Source organism: Palaemon carinicauda, chromosome 16, assembly GCF_036898095.1.
Source record: "Palaemon carinicauda isolate YSFRI2023 chromosome 16, ASM3689809v2, whole genome shotgun sequence".
Lineage (NCBI taxonomy): Eukaryota > Metazoa > Arthropoda > Malacostraca > Decapoda > Palaemonidae > Palaemon > Palaemon carinicauda.
This window is the reverse complement of record NC_090740.1, coordinates 30,582,598-30,607,104: the sequence shown is the minus strand read 5'-3', so window position 1 is coordinate 30,607,104 and position 24,507 is coordinate 30,582,598. Positions and strand designations below refer to the sequence as shown.

General features: G+C 48.6%; 1 protein-coding gene across 1 annotated transcript in view; it reads left to right on the top strand.

Annotated features, from left to right (window-relative positions):
* The window catches only part of Prim1 (DNA primase small subunit), a 105,419-nt gene that overhangs the window by 30,200 nt on the left and 50,712 nt on the right, over positions 1 to 24,507 (top strand). Inside the window, exon 3 of the mRNA XM_068389723.1 lies at positions 17,929 to 18,013. Coding sequence (XP_068245824.1) covers positions 17,929 to 18,013 — 85 coding nt within the window. The remainder of the gene's footprint in view (positions 1 to 17,928; positions 18,014 to 24,507) is intronic.

Here is a 24,507-nt window from a genome sequence, read left to right as displayed (position 1 = left end):
ACAGGCTCCTCTGTCTCCCTCCGATCAAGCTCTTCTTCTACGCTCCTCCTGCCACCGTTTCTGTAGCAGAGGAGATACTATAAGATCTTGATGAGCCTCTTCCGGCCTTGCCTCTTGATCACTCTTTAGAAACTCTCTGAAAGGGCATTCCCATCGAGAGACTAACAGGACTCTCAGTCTTGTACTCGGCCTTGGAGATTATCAACCAGGAGAAGGTTGCAAAATACGCCATTTAGGCTACTTCGTGGCTGGACCTCTGGTTGGGATCTGTGGGCCACTTGATCAGATCTCAGGACTGGTCTCATGAGTCCACAAGGAGGTCAATCTAAACCTTGTTCTTGTCCGGCACCAGGACTATCGAGAACCTCTCCCACCCGGTTGTTAATCTGTGGGCGATTACCATCCTCAAGAGACGGGACTCAATCATTGAGAAGCTCCGTTGGCAGCTCCCACAGGTCGAGGTTTCTAGGCTGAGAAACTTTGAGGGGAGTTCTCTTTTCGAGTCGGAAGACATTGAGCGGGTAGCGAAGAGGTGGAGGAAGTCAAACCACGACTCCCTCCTGCACAAGACTTTGTCATCACGGCCATACCAACCTCCACCACAGAAGAAACAGCCTGCTTCCAAACCGCAGACAAATAGGGATAGGAGCCCATGACAGTAGCTCCCTAACATGTCTAAGAAGTCATGTCAAGGCAACTGTAAAGGTTCTAAGTCCTTCCATGGAGGAAAGGGGAACAGGGGATCGGGCTGAGGCGGATCCTGCTAGGACGGGCAATCCTCCCACGTCCACCTGTAGGTGGATGCCTGCAAAACCGCTGGCTAAGGTGGGGGCAACTCGGGGCCGAACCCTGGAGGGTTGAGGTAATTTGTTAGGGGTATTGCTTCCCGTTCATTTGATCTCTCCCTCCACTGACTCGGGATCCAGTTCCAATAAGTTTCTATGTGAAGGGAACCATAAACAAGTTGACCCTTCGTGCCGAAGTCCAGACCATGTTGAAGAAGATGCTCTCCAAGAGTTCTTCGACAGGTCTCTAGGCTTCTTCATTCGACTCTATCTTGTTAAAAAGGCGTCTGTTGGCTGGAGATCAGTCATTGATCTTTCGTCCTTGATCAGGATTGTCAGTCTAACCTCATTCAAGATGAAGACAGCTGACATGGTCTGACAAGTAAATAAGACTGCAGGACTTCATGTGTACGCAGGATCTCAAGGACGCATACTTCCAGATCCCAGTCCATCCATCTTCCAGGAAGTATCTAAGAATCATGTTCAACCAGAACCAATACCAGTTCAAGGTGCTGTGTTTCTTTCTCTCCATGGCACCACGGGTCTTTACGAGAGTGTTCGTCCTAGTGTCATCTTGGGCTCACAGAATCGTCATCCATCTCCTAAGATATCTGGATGACTGGCTGATTCTAACAGACTTGGTGGCGACCCTTCTTCATCACCGAAACAAACTTTTGAGGCTTTGTCAAGATCTGGGGCTCATGGTAAACCTCATGAAGGCACAACTGTTACCCTCTCAAAAAAAGGTATACCTGGGCATGATAGTAGACACAAAGCATTTCCATCAGACGAAAGAATTCAGAGGTTGAGGAAGTTAGCAGGGCCCTTCCTCAGGCAAGAAGAGCTACCAGCCCATAGCTGGCTGCGTCTATTAGGCCACCTATCATCTCTGGCCCATCTAGTACCCAATGGTCGCCTCAGGATGAGATCCTGCCAGTGGCGCCTCAAGTCCCAATGAAATCAGGTCACCGATTCCCATTACACCATAGTTCATCTAAGGTCAGAGTTATGGACAGACCTCAGGTTGTGGTTGGCAGACGAGAACCTCTGCAAAGGGGTCAGCCTTCTTGTCCCTCTCCCAGAACTGATGCTCTTTTTGGATGCATCAAAAGAAGGGTGAGGTGGCCCACATGCTGCACCACACCATCTCTGGCTTGTGGTACGAATCAGAAAGGTACTAGCATATAAATCTCTTAGAGATGAGGGCAGCCTTGATGAGCGACAACACCACGCTAGTAGCCTACTTAAACAAGCAAGGTGGTACATTCTTGCAGCCCCTGTGCCATCTAGCAGTAGAGATACTCAAATGGACAGAAGACAATTTGGTGTCCCTATGTGATTGCAGACAATCTGAGCAGAGAAACTCAGATAGTAGGCTCTGAGTGGTCTTTTGAAATATCTAGAAGCCAACAAAGTTCTGACTTTGTGTGGTTCCCCGACTGTGTACCTGTTCGCGACGGCCCTAAACTTCAGGCTCCTGCTCTACTGCTCTCCAGTCCAGAACCCCCAGGCCCTATGGCAAGATGCATTTCAACAACGGTGGGACAACATGATGTGTGCGCATTTCCCTCATTCTGTCTGATGAGAAAAGTCCTCAACCAAGTCAGAATCAGCAAGAACTTATCAATGACTCCAGTAAGAGCCATTTAGTATTATTGGGACAAAATTTTAGTTATTTGAGGTAATGTTGTAATTTGTTTTGTGAGATTAAGGTCCATAATCACCCTATGATCAAAATGCAATATAATTTTTAATTTGAATTTTGGTCACAGTAGATCACAAAGTATTAGATAAATATAATGATAAGCTTGAAAGTAAATGTACATAATTTGAGTAAGCCATCTACTTTCCTTATATTTTCTAGAAACCTTTATTTGGAAATTGTTTTAGCAACAGCTAATTGGAGTACCAAGTTGGTTTTTGCCATAAATTTCCTTGAAGAATCATGGTTTGTTTATGAAAATTGCTAAGCTATAAGACTCCATAGTGGTTGCAGGGTTGTGGTTTGATTACTTTCAAGTTCAGTTGATTTTTAACTACATTTTCTACAATTACGTGCGGTGTTAATTTGATTATTTATTTGGTATCAAAGTGTTATTTAGATTGAGAAATATCTTTTAGACTAACTATAGTTTGATACTTTAATTACCTTTATTAAACAATCTGCAGTCCCATATTTCAAACTATGGTAAATTTTAACATGGCTAAAGTAATCTAGACTAGGTTAGTAAATTTTACTAGTATATTGCTTTGGATTGAATTTATCCTTCGTTCCGACACAGATACAAACCTTCGCTATTTATAGGGTATTGCTTTCGGCAACGCTGAAAACCAGCCAAGATAATTTTAGTGAGGGATAATTACCCCATCCGCTAGTTAGCAGGAGGGGGTTGGGGTAGACTAGCTACCCCGCTCACTCTCACCTGTTGGTTGAGTAACCACTTTTACTCTTGGCTCAGTAGAGTGCAGACGTGCTGTCTCTCTCTCCTGTTAAACAAACTGCTTTTACTTTATTACTTTTCCTTTTTCTTTTGTGTGTTTCGGTGTGTGTTTGGTTATTGTTCCGCCGCTGCGGCAGCTTCATGTCGTCCGTGGAGACGGACCTACACCCTTTATGCCCGGCTTGCTAGGGAACTCAGTGTTCGCAGCACAACACCTGTTCCGAGTGTAGGGAGTGGCCGCCTCCCAGTGGGAGAGGTTTGCGCGTAAGAAGAAGTCTAAACGCGAATCTTCGCTTTCGGGGTCGTCCTTGAAATCGAAGAAATCGCGGGCTTCTGCTTCCTCTACGTCCAAATCTCTGCCCGAAGCTAATCCTCGACCAGGCCTTTCCGGGGCACGGTCGAGGAGTAGCGCAGGGCTTGTGACTCCAGGTCAACCCTGTGGGATAGATGAGGGTGGCGGCTCCCCTAGTGAGTCGGCTCCTTCTCTTCCCCGAGGGAGAGCCTGTTCCTTTCCAGACCTTGTGTCTTTGTGGCCATCGCTGGGCGTCGATGGCCCCCCTACGAAGGAAGTTCTCCTCGAACTCCTCCAAAGGGGAGGAGAGAGAAGGCGGTCATCTCCTTCCTCTGTGGAGGTCGATCCTCCTCTTCTTGGCGCAGGCGCTGTTGACCGTCGGTCAGGCCAAGAGTCTGGTTCTGATGCCGAAGAGTTAGCTAACCCACCAGGGGCGGTGGCAGGGCTCTCTCCAAGGCAAGCTTCCCCTTCGAGGGAACATATCTCTCGTTCGTGAGAGAAGATTGCCTCTGTACATCGGCAATCTCCTTACGCTTTAGGTTCTCCTCCAGGGGGGGAAAGAGAACCTTGTTATAAGCGTAGTTCTCCTTCGGGTGAACTCTCCTCCCCTGCTGAGGAATTGTCTGGAGACCTTAATCAGTCTCCCCCTCGGGCGGAGTCTGTTGAACGTTCCTCTCCGTAGGTTCGTAGAGTGGAGGGGTGGGTAACCCCTCTCCACCCTGGACGTTCTCCTCCTCGGGCTGTGAGGAAACATCTTTTTGAACCTGCTGGTTCTCCTCACGTTGACTCTTCGGGGTCTCGTGACGATCACCCTCTGGGCCTTTGGGCTGGCGGGATCGTGAGCCTTCTGGCTCTTCTCATGTTGATCCTGCGGGTTCTCGTGACAGCAGGAGTCCTTCGGGTCTCCATCGCGCTGAACCTTCGGGCTCTTGCGACTTGAAACCTTCAGGTTTCTGTTACGCTGAACCCCCGGGCTCTCGTAACGATGGTAACGTTGGACCTCCGGGTTCTCGTACCGTCAGTCACGTTGATCCTTCGGGGTCTCGTGACAGAGGAACCTCGGTTCCTCGTTACGTTGACCCTTCGGGGTCTCGTAAACTGAGTTACGCTGAACCCTTAGGCTCTCGTAACTTTAGTCGCGCTAACACTTTGGTGTATCGTGACAGAGAAACTTCGGTTTCTCGTTGCGTTGATCCTTCGAGTTCCCACAACACAGTTCACGCTGAACTTTCGGGTTCTCGTGACCATAGTCATTCTTTTTATGACAGAGAGTTTTCAAACTCACGTTGTGTTGATCGTTCGCGCTCACACAACACAAGCTATTGTGAACCTTCGGGTGAGCGTAGCAGTGAGTTCTCTTATCAACCTGAGAGCTCTCGCACGCATGATCGACTAGGTGCGCGTAAAACAAAATGGGGAACATGGCGCGGGTTCATTTTATGGCGTGCCATATGCGCGAACATCCTGTTGCTTGCCATGCGCTCGAACAACCGGTTGCGCGCTATGCGCGTGAACATCCTACTGCGCACCATGCGCACGAACAACCTTATGCACGCCACGAGCGCGAAAAAGGTGCGCGCAATCTGGAAGGGCGCGCGCACGAGCACCCTTCTTCCTTTCAACAGTCTGGCGCACGAGCGCACGACCATTTTGGCACTCACAATCAGTCTCTCAAGCCCTTAGGCCTCAACAGAGACAACAGTCGCCTGCACGACCGAACCCAGATCCTATCCCTAAGGGTAGGCCTGTGCCAATCTTGCCTGTAGGGAAGCCTCCCTTAGACAAGAGGGTTAGGAAACCTGCCCAGGTTCCTAAACCCAGGGAGCAGTGCCTTCCTAAGGACCTCCCCCTTAGTTCCTTGGGAGCCCGTGACTCCCCGTGCCTTTCCCCTCTCCCAGTCCTTAGGTGACACACCTAGGATCCCTTTATTGCCTCCTCTCTTCCCAGGGTCATCTCCTCCCTCCGATCCTAGGAGGAGTTCGGAAGATTCCGCACAGGCGGGTCCTTCTGGCAAAGGGAGACCATCATCCCCTTGCAAAAGACCTCCGGAGGAGATTAGGCATGAATCTCAGGGTAGCCCCCTGCAGTTCAAGACGCCACTGGCTAGACCAAAGGGGAAAAGGAAAAGGATTCGTCCTTCGCCCCCCCAAGGAGGATAGGGTTACTTCCTATGGAGACTCCTTCCGTCCTTTACTGGTCGAGATAGTGTCTAAGGAGGCACGACCTGCGACCGGACGGGACTCACCCTGTACGGCAACGGACTTACATTCCACCTGTAAGCTGATGGAGTCCTCTAGGCCCTTGGGGACAGAGGACCTCCAGCCTCGTGGGAGGGAACCGAAGGATTTGTTCACCATCCCCAAATCCTCGGCCAGGCTTCCTTCCTCACTGCCTCCCAGGCAGCCGGAAGCGAGCACCTCCTCGGCAGTCTCCCTATCCCCAGTCTATCCAGTTGACAACTTCGACCCACTTCGGGCTCCTATGGATGAGAGCTCGGACGTGGAAGGGCAGAGCGATCTTGAGGACGATGCTCTGCCAGCAGCTGCTATCCCTAAGCTTACGGAGGATGAGAGAAAGGAGTCGGAACACGCCTTCTGGCAGGTCCTAGCCTGCATCCGTTCCATCAATGGACTTCCAGATCCATCGGCAGCCCCTCTAGATGGAAAAGAAATGGTCCTTGACCAGTTTTATGAAACTCAGAAACCTCATAGGACCAGTGCATCTTTGCCCTGGTCAAAGGGGTTGAAGAGTGCCAAACAGAAGGCAGTGTCCCAGGCAACTGAGTCCACATCCTCTCTCCGCTCCAGCTCGTCCTCCAAGCTCCTACCTCCTCCGTATGTGTTTCAGAGGAGGTACTACGAGATCCTCAGGGAATCTCTTCCAACGCTGCCTCTCGACCACTCTATAGAAGCACTCTCGAAGGCCACCCCCTTCGAGAAACTTACGGGACTTCCAGTCTCCTTTTCGGCCTCTGAAATCCTAAACCAGGAGAAGGTGGCGAAGTACGCTATGCAGGCTACTTCGTGGCTGGATATCTGGTGCGGTCTAAAGACCTATCTCGTGAGTCCTCCAGGAAGTCTTTGGAGACTTTCCTATTGTCTGGCACTCGGGCCATCGAGTTCCTCTCCCATCAGGTAGTGAACCTTTGGGCCAACACTATCCTGAAGAGGAGAGATGCTGTCATAGGCAAGTTCCATAGACATCTCCCTCAGGCCGAAGTAGCGAGACTGAGAAATGCTCCTTTCGAGGGCAATTCTTTGTTCCATCCCGAGGATGTCGAGCGGGTGGCAGAGAGGTGGAGGAAGTCCAGTCAGGACTCCCTCATCCAAAAGGTCTTAACAGCTAGACCGTACCCCTCTCAGCCACAGCGGAAAGCACAGCAAAACCCGCAACTGAAAAGGGCTAGAGACCCAAAACAGCAGGGTAAAAAGGGTACAAAGCAGGCCTTTCACAGCAAAAAGTCCTTTCGTGGAGGAAAGGGTAAGAAGGGATCCGGCCGAGGCCGGTCCCATTAAGACAGGCAATCATCCCATTTGCCCACCTGTGGGGGATGCCTGCAAAGCCGCTGGCAGAGGTGGCTTCACCACGGGGACGAACACTGGACGGTCGAGGTGATTCGTTCAGGGCATTGTATCCCGTTCAGGCGCTCTCTCCCTCCACTGACTCGAGTGCCGATTCCATCGAACTCCTCTGCGAAGGGATCCGCGAGTTTGCTCTCAGGGCAGAAGTCCAGTCCATGTTGGAGAAGGACGCTCTCCAAGAGGTCCTCAATGGGTCCCCAGGCTTCTACAGTCGACTCTTTCATGTGAAAAAGGCGTCTGGAGACTGGAGACCAGTCATCGACCTCACGGCCCTGAACAGGTTTGTCGAACAGACACCTTTGAGGATGGAGACGGCCGACACAGTCAGACAACCGATAAGACCCCAGGACTTCATGTGCACTCTAGATCTAAAGGACGCATACTTCCAGATCTCAATTCACCCGCCTTCCAGGAAGTATCTGAGATTCATGTTCAATCGGAAGCATTACCAGTTCAGGGTACTGTGTTTCGGTCTTTCCACAGCACCCCAGGTATTCACGAGAGTATTCGCCCTAGTATCATCTTGGGCTCTCAGAGTCGGCATCCGTCTCCTAAGATACTTGGACGACTGGCTGATTCTGGCGGTCTAGGGGGCGGCCCTTCTCCGCCACCGAGACGAGCTTCTAAGGTTTTGCCAGGATCTGGGGATCGTGGTAAACCTTGAGATGTCTCAACTGCTCCCCTCTCAAGAACTGGTATACCTAGGCATGCGAATAGACACCCTAAGGCACAAAGCGTTTCCATCAGACGAGAGGGAGATAGCACAGGTCTTCCTCAGTCGGGAAGAGCTCCCGGCGCAGTATTGGCTTTGCCTTCTCGGTCACCTCTCTTCCCTGACCCGACTGGTCCCCAACAGTCGCCTCAGGATGAGATCCCTCCAGTGGCGACTAAAATCCGAGTGGAACCAACACTCCGATTCCCGGGATCACCTAGTCCGCATAGGGCTAGAGTAACAATCGGACCTCAGGTGGTGGCTGGCGGAGCAGAACCTCTGCAAAGTGGTCGATCTTCTCGTCTCTTCCCCGGAATTGATGCTTTTTTCGGATGTATCAAAAGAAGGGTGGGGGCCTCACGCGCTGCACCATTACATCTCCGGCCAATGGACCGAATCAGAAAGGTACCAGCACATAAATCTCTTGGAGATGAGGGCAGCCTTTCTGGCCCTCGAAAAGTTCCACCAGGTCCTGGCGGGGCGCTCCGTGGTGTTGATGAGCGACACCACCACGGTAGTAGCTTATCTAAGAAAACAGGGCGGTACCTTTTCGCAGCAGCTGTGCCATCTTGCAGTAGAGATACTCAGATGGGCAGAAGACAACTCGGTGACTCTATCAGCTCGCTTCATTCCGGGTAAGCGGAATGTGCTAGTAGACAAGCTGAGCAGAGCGACTCAGATAGTTGGCACTGAGTGGTCTTTGAATCCTCTGATAGCCAACAAAGTCCTGACTTTGTGGGGTTCCCCGACTGTGGATCTGTTCGCAACGGCCCTGAATTTCAGGCTTCTGTTGTACTGCTCCCCAGTCCCGGATCCCCAAGCTCTTTGGCGAGATGCTTTCCAACAACGGTGGATTAACCTGGACGCTTACGCGTTTCCCCCGTTTTGTATGATGAGAAAAGTCCTCAACCAGGTACGAGCAAGCAACAACTTGCAAATGACCTTCATAGCTCCGCTGTGGCATCACGCAGAATGGTTCCCAGACCTTCTGCATCCCCTCACGGAGATCCCAAGGGAGCTCCCTCCACAGCATGACCTCCTCAAACAACCACATGCTAACATCTTCCACAAAGCCGTAGCTTCGCTTTGACTTCACGCCTGGAGACTATCCAGCACCTCCTCACACAGAAAGGCTTTTCGCAACCGGTTGCGAAAAGAATGGCTGGACACCTCAGGAGATCCACAGAGGCAGTCTACCAGGCAAAGTGGTCAGTTTTCTGTGGTTGGTGTCGTGGAAGGGGTATCTCCCCTCGATGCCTCTGTTCCAACTATAGCGGAGTTTCTTGCATACCTTCGGGAAGAAATGCTTCTCTCGGTCTCGGCAATCAAAGGCTACCGCTCAGCCTTGAGTCTCGCCTTTAGACTGAAAGGAGTCTATATTTCCTCCTCGTTGAAACTTTCTTTGCTCATACGCAGTTACGAGCTTACTTGTCCCCAGGCAGAGCTAAGACCTCCCCCTTGGAACGTGGTTCGGGTCCTCAGGTCTCTGAAGGGCTTCCTCTATAAACCACTACGCTAGGCCTCCGATCGCCACCTCACGTGTAAGACGGTGTTCCTGCTCGCTCTGGCTTCGGCCAAGAGAGTCAGCGAACTTCATGGTCTATCTGCTGATGTCTCCCACTCTAGGAGATGGGGGGAAGTAATCCTCAACTACGTCCCTGAGTTTGTAGCTAAGACTCAAAATCCGGGTGTGCCGGACTCCAGGTTCGGCCCATTTCGGATAGAGTGTCTTCTTTCTGTAACCGAAGATCCAGACCAACTGTTACTTTGTCCAGTAAGGAGTCTGAGGTGTTACTTAAGAAGAACAGCAAAAGCTCGCCCCCGTGTACGAGCACTTTTTGTCAGCACGGGGAAGGTCAAGAGGAGGGTCACGAGGAATACTATTTCCTCCTGGATAAGGAAAGTAATTGAATACGCTCTATATCCAGATCCTCCTCTGTCCAACCGACCCAGAGCTCATGACGTCAGAGGCATTGCAACGTCTCTGGCGTTCAAGAAGAATTTTTCTGTGGCACAGGTATTGCAAGCGGGCGTGGAAGTGTCAGATGACCTTCACAGCCCACTACCTGAAAGACGTAACCCACAGGAGCATGGAAACCTTCTCCATTGGTCCTGTGGTGGCCGCACAACAAGTGATCTAATGCTTCAGGTTCCTTGATGGACAAGTAGCAGAGGGTTGAGGGCTGAGGTTACCTGGGTTAGTCTGGGGTGAATGAAAAGAATGTCTGGCTCCCGTCTTTCTTTCTCCTTCTCCCCCCTTGGGGAAACAGCTCCGCAAGACTGAAGCATAGCTGACCTCACCCCTCTGCAGGTAAGATTCATTTCCCTTGTGCATCCTGAGTATGAATAAATACTTAGTTACGTCACCAATACCTCGTGAGGGAGGGTATTGGATATGTCTTAGAACTCATGCTTATCCTCGAGTTCCTACGTAAAGACAAGCCACAAGTCTCTCTCACAGAAGCTTCTGCAGGCCTCTATCATTGAGTTACCTTGTAACTACTTTGATTTTAGCGAGGGTAGGGTTCCTACTAATTAGATGAAAGATCAATTAGAGGGAACCCCGGGTCATCACTAAGGCCAGTTGGTGGAACTTCCTCCCTCCTAAGACTAAGTCACCCTATAAATAGCGAAGGTTTGTATCTGTGTCGGAAAAAATAACAAATTTGGAAATAATTTGTATTTTTCCTAACATACAAACCTGGAGCTATTTATACAAATTGGCCCGCCACCCTGTCCCCCTAGAAGTCCTGCCAGAAAGCAAAAGATGTTACTCAACCGACAGGTGTGAGGGAGCGGTGTAGCTAGTCTACCCCAACCCCCTCCCGCTAACTAGCGGATGGTGTAATTATCCTTCACTAAAATTGTCTTGGCTGGTTTTCAGCGTTGCCGAAAGTAATACCCTAAAAATAGCTCCAGGTCTTTATGTTAGGAAAAATACAAATTATTTCCAAATTTGTTATATTTCTATCCTTCACTGCCATCCCACCTCCAGTAGGGTGTGGGAGTTAGTATTATGAACATCAGGGGAGGTTTATATAACTAAACATAACTTGGATAATAGAATTTTTTATTTCTGTATTTACTTGATGTTCATATACATGCCCCCCCTCCCCCCACTGCTCTTGTGTTGTCAAAGAATAGGGATAATTATAACTTCAAAACTGAGTAGATAAATAGAACATCACGGCAATTGCCACCTACCTCTAGAATACTCCTTCTTTTACTAAATTCATGTTTATTGGAGAGGTAAAAAAAGGAAAATTTTGAATGATAAAATTTTACAGATAAATGTTGATTAAACTGAGCTTCTGGAGAAGCAGTATGAATATCAGGTTAGTATGAAAATAAGAAATTTTTCAATATTAATCTTACCCGATGATCATGTAGCTGTCAACTCCGTTGCCCGACAGAAATCTACGGTCGGGATACGCCAGCGATCGCTATCCAGGTGGGGGTGTACACAACAGCGCCATCTGTGAGTAGGTACTCAAGTACTTCTTGTCAACAAGAACTCAATTTTTCCTCTGTCGTGCCGCCGGCAAGACCTACTTGGATACGCTGTTGATTCTGGAGTTATTGTTCACGATTTGGTGATGTATTTGCTCTAGAGTTTAGCCTTCGCTATTCAGGAAGCTTTATCATTAGCTTAGCAAGCTTTTGGAATTAATTTGGATTAATTGTTAACGAACTTTGCTAGATTTTGGAATCCCCCCTTGACTACTTCTAAATTCAAGATGTCTGACCAGTCTCAAGTACCTAAGTACAGGCAGTGTAGCGTTAGGACTTGTGCTAGGCGTCTTCCGAAGGCCTCTATAGATCCTCACACCGTATGTTCCAATTGTAGGGGTAAATCCTGTCAATTGGAAGATCGATGTGGGGAATGTGCTGGGCTTTCGGAATTCGATTTTAACGAATTCCTTAGATATGCACGTAGGTTAGAGAAGGAGAGAAATAGGAGGAGTTCTTCTCGCTCTGTGGATTTTTCCTCTCCCCATGCCCCTCAACCTTTTCCTTCCCCTGTGGTGGTGACTCCCGAACCTGCTACGAGTGCTCAGCCTGCAATGGCGGATATGTTACGTGCCATTCAGGCTCTCGGTGACAAAGTGGAGTCATTGGCTAATGACCGTAATCAGCTCTTGGCAGATGTCAGAGAGCTGAAAGCGAAGAGTGCAGTGGGAAGTGTTAGTGCTAGTGATGTGCAAAGTGTCAGTGTCAGTGTTGCGCATGAGGGTACATCTGTGCGTGCCAGTCGTCCTCCCAGTCCGGGACCTCTTGCAAGCTCCCAAGCCCAGGGGAGAAGCAATGTCGAAGGACCAAAGGGTTCGGCAGGCCTTGATCGGCGCACGGATGTATCCTCAGTGGTTGCGGACGTATCTGTTAAGGATCGTCCCATCCACATACAGACGAATGAGCCCTTACATTCCTCGTCTGTGGAAGAAGTTTCCAGGAGGAAACGGTGGACCAAGGTCTCACGACCGCTCAAACGTAAGGTCCCTTCCGAGCGAGTCCAACGGCCCAGGTGTAGCCACTGGGTCAGTTCGGACTCGCCGCAGTCATCTGATGACTGCACACCTCCCAAGAGAGGTAGAGTGGTCCCTCAACAGGCTACTGCTCTGTCTGTTGTTGCTCCAACCACAGTAGACCCTAAGTGGTCCATGCTGCAGACTATGCAGTCTCAGCTTGCGGCATTCATGCAGGAGTATCATGCTGAGAAGGTTAACACTGCTCCTGTTAACCTACAACCCGCCGAGGTTGTGCGCTCAGCAGATACTGCGGCTGCCTGCTCCCACACTCCACCTGTGAGAGCTCCACCACCGATGCGCAGTCCACCCTGCCAGACGCATGTTCTTGCTGCACCATCTGCTAACATGCGTGAGCTACCGCATCAGCAGTGGGAAGGTTCTGTAGAGCTGCCGGGTTCCAGCACTATGCGGCATTCTCCGCAGCCCATGCAGCATGCTCTGCATACCTTACAGCATGCTCCGCATACCATGCAGCATGAGCCGCATACCTTACAGCATGCTCCGCATACCATACCGCATGCTCCTCAACCCACCGCAGCCCCTCCCACACACCAGCCCTCTGCTTTTGTTGTTGCCAGCTCGCAGACCGACCAGCAGCGGCATGATGTTGGATCCGCAGGTACGCATGCACCCGTACTGCCGGATTCAGCCGTTCAGCTTTCTGCTCTACCTTTGCCACTTACAACTCAGCTTTCGGATGATGGTGTATCGGATGACGAAGCTGCACATCTGGATGAACCTCACTCTGATTTTGAAGGGCCCAAGTCTACGCCTCCCTCCTTAGACTTTCGTAAAGTCCTTGCCTTGTTCAGGGACTTGTATCCTGAGCAGTTTGTGTCTGCAACCCCTCGTTCTCCTCCCTCCGAGTTTGCTCTGGGCATGCAGTCTGCTGCGCCTGTCTTCACCAAGCTTGTTCTCGCCAGATCATCTAAGAGAGCTTTGAGGGTTATGGGAGAGTGGTTGCATTCCAAGAAGCAACTGGGAAAGACTTCTTTCGTCTTTCCGCCTACCAAGCTTGCTTCTAAGTCGAGCGTCTGGTATGCCACGGGAGAGGAACCCGGCTTGGGAGTTCCTGCCTCTGCCCAGGGCGACTTCTCAAGTCTGGTTGACTCTCCCCGCAGGTTGGCTATGAGACGTTCGAAGATCTGCTGGTCCTTTTCTGATTTGGATCATCTGTTGAAGGGAGTCTTTCGTGCCTTCGAGATATTCAACTTCCTCGATTGGTGTTTGGGAGGCTTAAGCAGGAAGACTTCCCCTTCAGATAAGGACTCGGCCATGCTGATCATGTCTAGCATGGACAAAGCAATTCGGGATGGGTCTGGTGAACTTGCGGCTTCGTATGTGTCAGGAGTCCTTAAGAAGAGAGAACATCTTTGCTCCTTCTTATCGGCTGGTATCACTCCTTGCCAGAAGTCAGAGTTGTTGTTTGCTCCTCTCTCCAAGTGTCTGTTTCCGGAGGAGCTGATTAAGGGGATGGCTGCCTCGCTTATCCAGAAGGATACTCATGATCTTATGGCTTCTTCTGCACGTAAGGCTAAAACCTTACCTTCCGTGCCTAGACCCTTCCGCCCTGCAGCAGTTGACACACCTGCATCTAGGTTCATCCCGCCCTTTCGTGGCAGAGCCTCCAGCAGAGGAGGTACCCATGCAGACAGTCACCGTGGCAAGTCCAAGAAGGGTTCCAAGTCCACAAAAGGCAAGTTCTGACTGCCTTCCTCTCCAGACAGCAGTAGGAGCCAGACTCAAGACCTTCTGGCAAGCTTGGGAGAGCAGAGGTGCAGATGCTCAGTCTGTGAAGTGGCTAAGGGAGGGATACAGAATTCCGTTCTGCCGCAGTCCCCCTCTAGCTACGTCTCCCATCAACCTCTCTCCCAACTACAAGGAGAAGGACAAGAGGCTAGCGTTGCAACAAGAGGTGTCGCTCTTGCTACAAAAGGAAGCGGTGGTCATAGTCCGGGATCATCAATCCCCGGGCTTTTACAACCGTCTCTTCCTGGTAGCCAAGAAGACAGGAGGTTGGAGACCGGTGCTGGACGTCAGTGCTCTCAATGCTTTTGTCACCAAGCAGACGTTCACGATGGAGACGACGAAGTCGGTCCTAGCAGCGGTCAGGCAGAAGGACTGGATGGTCTCGTTAGACCTGAAAGACGCGTACTTTCACGTCCCCATCCATCCAGACTCCCAACCTTTCCTAAGGTTCGTCTTTGGAAAGGTTGTGTACCAGTTCCAAGCCCTGTGCTTTGGCCTAAGCACGGCACCTCTTGTGTTTACCAGACTGATGAGGAATATTGCCAAATTCCTGCATTTAGCGGACATCAGAGCCTCCCTCTATTTAGACGACTGGCTTTTAAGAGCTCCAACAAGTCGTCGCTGTCTGGAGAATCTCAGATGGACTATGGATCTGACCAAGGAACTGGGCCTCCTGGTCAATATAGAGAAGTCCCAGCTCGTCCCATCCCAGACCATTGTCTATCTGGTTATGGAGATTCAGAGTCGGGCTTTTCCGTCGGCCCCAAGGATCAATCAAGCCCTAGGATGCATCCAGAGCATGCTGAGAAGGAACCGATGTTCAGTCAGGCAGTGGATGAGTCTAACAGGGACACTTTCATCGCTGGCCCTGTTCATCGAGTTAGGGAGACTCCACCTCCGCCCCCTTCAGTATCATCTAGCTGCTCACTGGATAAAGGACATGACGCTAGAGACGGTCTCAGTTCCTGTTTCCGAAGAGATGAGGTCTACTCTAACGTGGTGGAAGAACAGCATTCTTCTCAAGGAAGGTCTACCATTGGCTGTTCAGACCCCCGACCACCGTCTCTTCTCGGACGCATCGGACACGGGCTGGGGTGCGACACTGGACGGACAGGAATGCTCGGGAACATGGAATCAGGAGCAAAGGACACTTCACATCAATTGCAAGGAGTTGTTGGCGGTTCATCTGGCCTTGATAAACTTCAAGTCCCTCCAGCTAAACAAGGTGGTGGAGGTGAACTCCGACAACACCACAGCCTTGGCTTACATCTCCAAGCAGGGAGGGACTCATTCGAGGAAGTTGTTCTAGATCGAAGGGACCTCCTCATTTGGTCAAAAGATCGAAAGCTTTCGCTGGTAACGAGGTTCATTCAGGGCGATATGAATGTCATGGCAGATCGCCTCAGCCGGAAGGGTCAGGTCATCCCCACAGAGTGGACCCTTCACAAGAATGTTTGCAGCAGACTATGGGCCCTGTGGGGTCAGCCAACCATAGATCTATTCGCTACCTCGATGACCAAGAGGCTCCCGATGTATTGTTCTCCGATTCCAGACCCAGCAGCAGTTCACGTGGATGCCTTTCTGCTGGATTGGTCCCATCTCGACCTGTATGCGTTCCCGCCGTTCAAGATTGTCAACAGGGTACTTCAGAAGTTCGCCTCTCACAAAGGGACACGGCTGACGTTGGTTGCTCCGCTCTGGCCCGCGAGAGAATGGTTCACCGAGGTACTGCAATGGCTAGTCGACGTTCCCAGGACTCTTCCTCTAAGAGTGGACCTTCTGCGTCAACCTCACGTAAAGAAGGTACACCCAAACCTCCACGCTCTTCGTCTGACTGCCTTCAGACTATCGAAAGACTCTCAAGAGCTAGAGGCTTTTCGAAGGAGGCAGCCAGAGCGATTGCCAGAGCAAGGAGGACATCCACTCTCAGAGTCTATCAGTCTAAATGGGAAGTCTTCCGAAGCTGGTGCAAGGCCAATGCAGTTTCCTCAACCAGTACCACTGTAACCCAGATTGCAGACTTCCTGTTACATCTAAGGAACGTAAGATCCCTATCAGCTCCTACGATCAAGGGTTACAGAAGTATGTTGGCAGCGGTATTCCGCCACAGAGGCTTGGATCTTTCCACCAACAAAGATCTACAGGACTTCCTTAGGTCTTTTGAGACCTCAAAGGAACGTCGGTTGTCCACTCAGGCTGGAATCTAGACGTGGTTTTAAGGTTCCTAATGTCATCAAGATTTGAACCGCTCCAATCAGCCTCTTTTAAGGACCTCACATTAAAAACTCTTTTCCTCGTGTGCTTAGCAACAGCTAAAAGAGTAAGTGAGATCCACGCCTTCAGCAGGAACATAGGTTTCACATCTGAAACGGCTACATGTTCCTTGCAGCTCGGTTTTTTGGCTAAAAACGAGCTTCCTTCCCGTCCTTGGCCTAAGTCGTTCGAGATCCCAAGCCTGTCCAACTTGGTGGGGAACGAACTAGAGAGAGTACTTTGCCCAGTTAGAGCTCTTAGGTACTATTTAAGAAGGTCAAAGCCATTACGAGGACAATCAGAAGCTTTATGGTGTGCTATCAAGAAGCCTTCCCTACCGATGTCTAAGAACGCAGTTTCTTACTACATCAGGCTTCTGATTAGAGAAGCACATTCTCATCTGAAGGAAGAAGACCTTGCTTTGCTGAAGGTAAGGACACATGAAGTGAGAGCTGTTGCTACTTCAGTGGCCTTCAAACAGAACCGTTCTCTGCAGAGTGTTATGGATGCAACCTATTGGAGAAGCAAGTCAGTGTTCGCATCATTCTATCTCAAAGATGTCCAGTCTCTTTACGAGAACTGCTACACCCTGGGACCATTCGTAGCAGCGAGTGCAGTAGTAGGTGAGGGCTCAGCCACTACATTCCCATAATCCCATAACCTTTTTAACCTTTCTCTTGAATACTTTTAATTGTTGTTCTTTTGGTTGTACGGTCGGCTAAGAAGCCTTCCGCATCCTGGTTGATTTGGTGGGTGGTCAAATTCTTTCTTGAGAAGCGCCTAGGTTAGAGGTTGTGATGAGGTCCTTTAGTATGGGTTGCAGCCCTTTATACTTCAGCACCTAGGAGTCGTTCAGCATCCTAAGAGGACCGCTAGGCTCAGTAAGGAAGACGTACTTTAAAAAGGCAGAGTAATAGTTCAAGTCGACTTCCTTACCAGGTACTTATTTATTTTATGTTTGTTATTTTGAATAACTGATAAAATGAAATACGGGATACTTAGCTTCTTTGTTAACATGTATGCTGGTCTCCACCCACCACCCTGGGTGTGAATCAGCTACATGATCATCGGGTAAGATTAATATTGAAAAATGTTATTTTCATTAGTAAAATAAATTTTTGAATATACTTACCCGATGATCATGAATTAAAGAACCCGCCCTTCCTCCCCATAGAGAACCAGTGGACCGAGGAGAAAATTGAGTTCTTGTTGACAAGAAGTACTTGAGTACCTACTCACAGATGGCGCTGTTGTGTACACCCCCACCTGGATAGCGATCGCTGGCGTATCCCGACCGTAGATTTCTGTCGGGCAACGGAGTTGACAGCTACATGATCATCGGGTAAGTATATTCAAAAAATTTTTTTACTAATGAAAATAACATTTTATTAAGATTCTATTTTTTTTTTAATCTTATTGGCAGTTCTCATGAGAGGTTAGGAAAGTGATTTAGGATTTTACTGCACGTGAGTCATAGGTCTGTTTGAAAAAAAATTGCATTACAGTATTAAACTTACATTGTTTAAATTTGAATCAAGCAGCAAAACAGGATATAATACTGTACATTAAAATATTTTATTTCATTCCAGACCTAAAGACCACCGAACAGTATCAGTTTTCACACCAATGGAGAAAGAATTAGTGTTTGATATTGATATGACAGATTACGATGAGGTGAGTCGTAAATTTTGAAGTTTGGTTTCAATGGTGAGTGAATACATATTTTGATATTTATTTGATATGATAAAAAGGACACGAAAAACTAATCAAAACTAAAAGATTGACAAAAAATTAGAATGGTTATGAAATTTCCACATGAATAATTTTGTTCAAGGCATATGAAGTAAGCTGCTCATCATGCAAGGTATATTATAATAGTGTTAGTTATTTGTTCTTGATTATGTAGCACATATCTAGTTATTTGTTCTTGATTATGTAGCACATATCTTTTCAGGTTGGTAATTATCTGTTGACCATAGTATGCTAAGTAATTTTCATTACAAAACCTGATTTTGTCAAGTATGAAACTGACAAAGAGGTTACCAAAGAGGAAATAAATCAGACTTTTGGTGTAGGAGAGGAATAACCAATTTCACAGTCTAGTCAGTAGTGTGTGCTTTTAAGTTGCCATCTGAACTATTTTTTTCACTAGCTAACAAAATAATCATAACTTGATATTCCTCAAAATGTTTTGAAAGGTATAAAAAGAGAATGAATACAGTATAGTAATTGAAATGAGATTTTTTGTGAAATGTCTAGAGTTGTCTAACTTTTATTTGTTCCATCACTAAATAAAAACACATGCTATTTATAGGGGATATTACTGGTGGCGAAGCTGAAAGACGAGCCATTAGATTTTTAGCGAGGGTTAACCACCCACTAACTAGTTAACGTGAGAGAGGGGTAGTAGCTACTCCGCTCACTAACACACCTGGGTTGTGAACCCACTTTGCTTTTGGCTCGGGTTGAGAATGGACATTGCCGCTCTTCCCTCTCACCAATTATTGACTTGCATTACTCACCAATCGCTTTTGTTATGTTTTCTTTTCAGTGTGTGTGTTCCTTCTTCTTGGCTGTCCTCATGCGGAGCTGCCCAGGACCTTAGGGCCACTCCTGCGGGACTTTAATATCATCCGCTAAGACGGACCCACATCTGTTGTGTCCTGCCTGCTTGGGGTGGCGTTGTGACCAGGACAGCACCTGCCTTGAATACCGGGAGTGGTCTGCCTCCCAGTGGGAGAAGTTTAGGCGCTGGCGTAAGAAGTCCAAATGGGATTCTTTGCCTTCGGGGTCTTCCTCAAAGTTGAAGAAAACCAAGGCTTCTACCACCCCCACCTCCCCTTGAAGCTCCTGTTTGCTCGGTTTTCCCAGGGGAATCATTGAACAGAAGCATAGACCAATTAACTCCAGGTCAATTCCGATTCTCGAGGGACGGTACCGCTTCCCCAAGAGAAGCCCTTCCCGATCTGAAAGTAAGTCTAGTTTAGCCTCTTGTGCTTCGTCTATCGAAGCACCTGTTCCTATTCCTTCTCTTTCTCCTCTTATTATGTCTCCGATCTTGAGTCCTCCTTCTCCTGCTCCTGTAACTCCTTTGCCAACTTCCCGTAGAGTTTCTCCTGACACCATTGCCAGTTTCGAGTCTAAATTTAAAAAGAAATTTTATGTATTAGCTAATATGGTAATGCAGTTAGGTTTATCTGTAAAGTCTTTCTTAGGAAAGACTTCTATTGAAGTGAAAAGTGTCAGTGCAGTGCAATTGGAGGGGGTGGCTGTTTGTCCCGATAGTTCTCCTAGACGAAGGTCACTGTCCCGCTACCCCGCCTCGGGGAGAAGACATACCGGAGGTCTAAGGGAGACGGTCAGGGTTTGCCCACAGACAGTCCCTTCCTCAGTCGATCCTGTGGTGCGACTGCAGGATTCGACTAAACAACATTGGAAAGGTGTGTCGTTCGGTGACCAGTTATCGACAGTCGAGTGATTCGCCGCCGGTTAGACGTCGTAAGTGGCGTGATTCTTCAGTCTCACGTCCGCTGAAGAGACGTTCGACTGAAGAGGTGGTCTCTTCGCCTCCTGAGAAAAGGAACAGAGAAGTAGATATCGCTCGTCCGTCGTGTAGCGTAGCTACGTGGACTTTGCCTCATATTCTTACGACAGCGACAGCTGCCTTCGACTTGGTTGTGGAACGACCGATTCGGAGTTGGTCGAGATCTTCGACTCGTCAAACTGTCGGAACTTGTCCTTCGACTTCGCATGCGACAGATAATAAAACTGGCGCGATACCTCCGGTGACGATCGTGTCAAAATCCACGACTCCAGTTGCTTCGACTTTAACACTAGAAGAAGAGAATCTAGTTCCGTTACGTTGACAGTTGCAAGAGCTGATGAACTGGATGAAAGAAAACAAGCGATGTACGAAGAACAATGACTCGAATCAAGAACCGTCTCTATCGCCTATCTCTTCGGATGACGAGGAGGACTTAGAAGTGGACACTATTCCTCTCTCGTTTTATTCGAAACTTTTACGCTACCTTCTTGACACGTACCCGGATTACTTCGTAGCAGCCGCTCCCAGGTCGCCTGCTTCCATTTTCCTGATGAGAAGGAAGAATTTCGATCCTCTTCTTCCGAAGCTCATTCTTTCCTAGGCTGCTAAACATTCGCTTCGTGATATAGAAGATTGGTTGAAGGTCAAGAGAAAACTTGGGAAAGCAACTTTCGCCTATCCTCCATCGAAACTTATTAAGAAGAAGTATAGGTTCTACATAACCGGGGAAGCCCCCTCTATGGGAGTGTCTGCCTCCTCCCAGGGGGACTTCTCAGGCTTGGTGGATGCAAATAGGAGATCCGCGTTTGCAGCAGCTAAAATATTCTCTACATCGCCTGAATTGGACCATTTGGTAAAGAATATTTTCAAGATTTTAGAAATTATGAGTTTCTTGGACTGGACAATCGGAGCTCTCGCTACGAAAATAGAGGATTGCCCTACTCTTCAGGAAGACCTGGCATCGGACTGGCTTCGGCTTTTGTCATGTGCCGACAGATCGGTTTGGGATGGTTGCGATGAACTGGCCTCTCTCTTTGCATTCGGGACTCTCAAGAAAAGACTGCTCTGGTGTTCGTTTGTTTCGAAAGGAGTCGCTTCGTCTCAGAAGTCCGCCCTTTTGTTTTCTCCTCTCGACAAGGATCATCTGTTTCCAGAAGAAATAGTGACCAAGATTCTTTCCGCACTAGAAAAGAAGTCTACTAATGACCTGCTTGCACAGTCTTCTAAGCGGGTTAAACCTTCGACTGTGGCGACTACCACCTCGGTATCACCTTTGCAGAAGAAACCCTTTTGAGGAGGTAGGTCTGGACCGTTCGTCAGACCTCGATCTAATTTACGACACCCAACCAAGTCCTCGACCAAACCCGACACGAAATCATCCAAGTGATTCTTCAATCCTCCGTGCGCTGGTAGGGGGCAGGTTGAGCCTTTTTTGGGAGGAATGGAGTCGCAGAGGGGCAGAGCCCTGGGTGACACAAGTCCTCCGATTCGGTTATTCCATTCCTTTCAAAGACATTCCGCCTCTATCCAATGTTCCCATCACATTACCCGCCAACCCTCCAGGCTCGGAGAAGTTTGTAGCCTTAACCCGGGTAATAGAGATTCTCGTACAGAAGGCGGTCATACAGGAGATAAGCGACAGACCATCTCCGGGGTTTTACAACCGTCTGTTTGTAGTCCCCAAGTCATTGGGGGGCTGGAGGCCTGTACTGGATGTAAGCGCACAGAATTTGTTGATCCAGAATACCAAATTCAATATGGAAACGACTCGTTCAGTGTTGGAATCCCTTCGTCAAGGGGACTGGATGGTATCCCTGGATATGCAGGACGCATATTTCCACATTCTGATTCATCAGGACTCCAGGAAATACCTTCGGTTTGTGTTCATGGGTAAGACCTATCAGTTTCGAATTCTTTGCTTCGGCCTCTCGACAGCACCGCTAGTATTTACGCGAGCGTTGACTCCTCTGGGAAAGTGGTTACACCTCCTAGGCATCAGAGTGTCACTCTACCTAGACGACTGGCTTCTCTGCTCCTCTTCGGAAAGTCAGTGCGTGAAGGATCTCAAGAGGACTCTTTCATTAACTCACTTGTTAGGCCTTCTTATAAACGAGGAGAAATCTCGGCTAATTCCGTCTCAGAACATTCTCTATTTGGGGATGACTCTGAACTTTCGAGCTTTTCTGTCACCAAAGAGAGTCCAGTCGTGTCTGGAAGTAGTACAGGATTGCCTGGACCGCAAGTCCTGTTCCGCCAACCATTGGACCAGTCTGTTAGGAACACTAGCTTCAGTGGAATAGTTTGTCAAACTCGGAAGGCTGCACATGAGGCCCCTGATATTCTTCCTGAAAGCTTCATGGTGCAGAAAGACTCAACCGGACTCGACAATATTCCCGATTCCAGACGAAATCAAGGAGGACTTAGCGTGGTGGCTTTCAAAACCAAGACTGGTAGAGGGTCTTTCACTTCGTCCGCTCCACCCAACCCTACAGTTCTTTTCAGACGCCTCCGACACAGGTTGGGGAGCCCTGTTGGGGAAGAAGAAAACGTTGGAGGAATGGTCGGAAACGCAGCGCTCTCTTCATATCAACGTGAGGGAGCTATTAGCAGTGTTCCTGGGACTTAAGGCATTCTCTCATCTCGTGATGGGACAGGAGGTAGCAGTTCACGGAGACAACTCAACAGCACTTTCCTACATCAGGAAACAAGGGGGAATGCGCTCCTTCACCCTCTACAACCTTGCAAAAGATCTGCTTCTTTGGGCAGAAAAATTTCAGGTTACGCTGATCCCTCGATTTGTTCAAGGGAAAATGAACGTGTTGGTGGACGGACTAAGTCGCTGTCATCAAGTACTGCCGCTAGAATGACACTCGATGCGAAGGTCGGCTTAGACCTGTGGAAACTTTGGGGAAAACCTATGATAGATCTCTTTGCAACCTCGAGGAACAACTGCCTTCTGCTGTTTTACTCCCCTGTCCCGGATCCTCTTGCATGGTCGGTCGATGCAATGTTACTAGACTGGTCGGGCCTGGAAGCGTACGCTTTTCCCCTGTTCGGCCTAATAAGACAGGTGCTGAACAAAGTGGCATTCCATGAAAATGTTTCTCTGACACTAGTCGCTCCATTCTGGCCAAGGAAAGAAAGGTTCCCAGATCTCCTCGACTTGCTCGTAGACTTCCCCAGACTTCTTCCGTTAAAGAGCTGTCTACTCAGACAACCGCACTTCGAAAGATTCCACCAAGGATTATCCGCTCTGGCACTGACAGGATACAGACTGTCAGGAGTCTCGTCCGAGCGAAAGGTTTTTCGAGACGAGCTGCAGAAGCTATCGCGAACTGTAGACGAGATTCTTCTAACAGACTATATTATTCTAAATGTGGAGTGTTTCGAAGATGGTGTAGACAGACTGAAGTCTCTCCTTCTGAAACATCTTTGAACGAAATAGCCGATTTCCTTCTATTCTTAAGGGACGTTAAGCGTTTAGCGCCTTCGACTATGAAGGGATACAGAGCGATGCTGGCTTAGTCTTTAAACACAGAGGACTAGACCTATCCACGAATAGTGATCTTTCCGATCTAATTAAATCGTTCGAGACTTCCAAATCGTCAAAGGGCACGATAGCATGGAATCTTGATATAGTTCTTAAACGGCTTTCGGGTCCTCCCTTTGAACCTTTACTTTCTTCGTCTATGAGGAATCTCACCAAGAAGACGTTATTTTTAATTGCATTGGCATCAGCTAGAAGAGTTAGCGAGCTACACGCGATGGACAGAAAAGTGGGTTTTTCTCAAGGCGACGCAGTTTGCTCTTTGGAACTCAATTTTCTCACGAAAAATTAAAACCCTTCTAATCTGTGGACACGTAGCTTTGTTCTCAAAAACCTGACAGACTTGATAGGCCAGGAAGAGGAAGAACGACTCATGTCCCGTACGGGCATCAAGATATTACATCCGTAGAACAGAGAAAATTAGAGGTCAGTCGAATCGTTAATGGTGCTCTGTTAAAAATCCCTCTCGTCCCCTCTTGAAAAACGCTATTTCCTTTTTTCTGAGAGAATTAATTGTGGAAATACATTCTCAAGCTAACAACGCAGTGTTTCCTTTATTGAGAGTGAAAGCGCACGAAGTTTGAGCGGTAGCTACTTCTATCGCTTTTCGACACAACTTGTCACTATCGTCTATCCTGCAAAGTACCTTTTGCAGGTCTAAATCTGTGTTTGCGACGCATTATTTGAAAGAAATCGAGACAGTGTTTGAACATTGTAAGTCTCTCAGTCCGCTTTCGGTAGCTGGCATGGTGTTGGGAGGAACGACATAGGGGGTTGCTCCCTCTATTAACCTATGTTTCACCTTGTATCAAGGTTGACGAGTTAAAGGGAAGTCTGGGGGTACAATGTACCTGGAGTACTCACCAGTCATTTTAGTGTTAGTTTTGGTGGGTAAAGGTTTTTATTTCGGTGTAGGTGACATTTTCACGTTGGTTATTTCTGGTCTTAGCCCAGGGCAAGGGCAATATTTTATTGTATCTTCGTTCAGTCAACGGTGAACACCATGACTACGAGGATCTTCCACTCCATGTAGATGCACCCATTGGTCATATTCCAAGCCCTCTACTCTGTAAGATG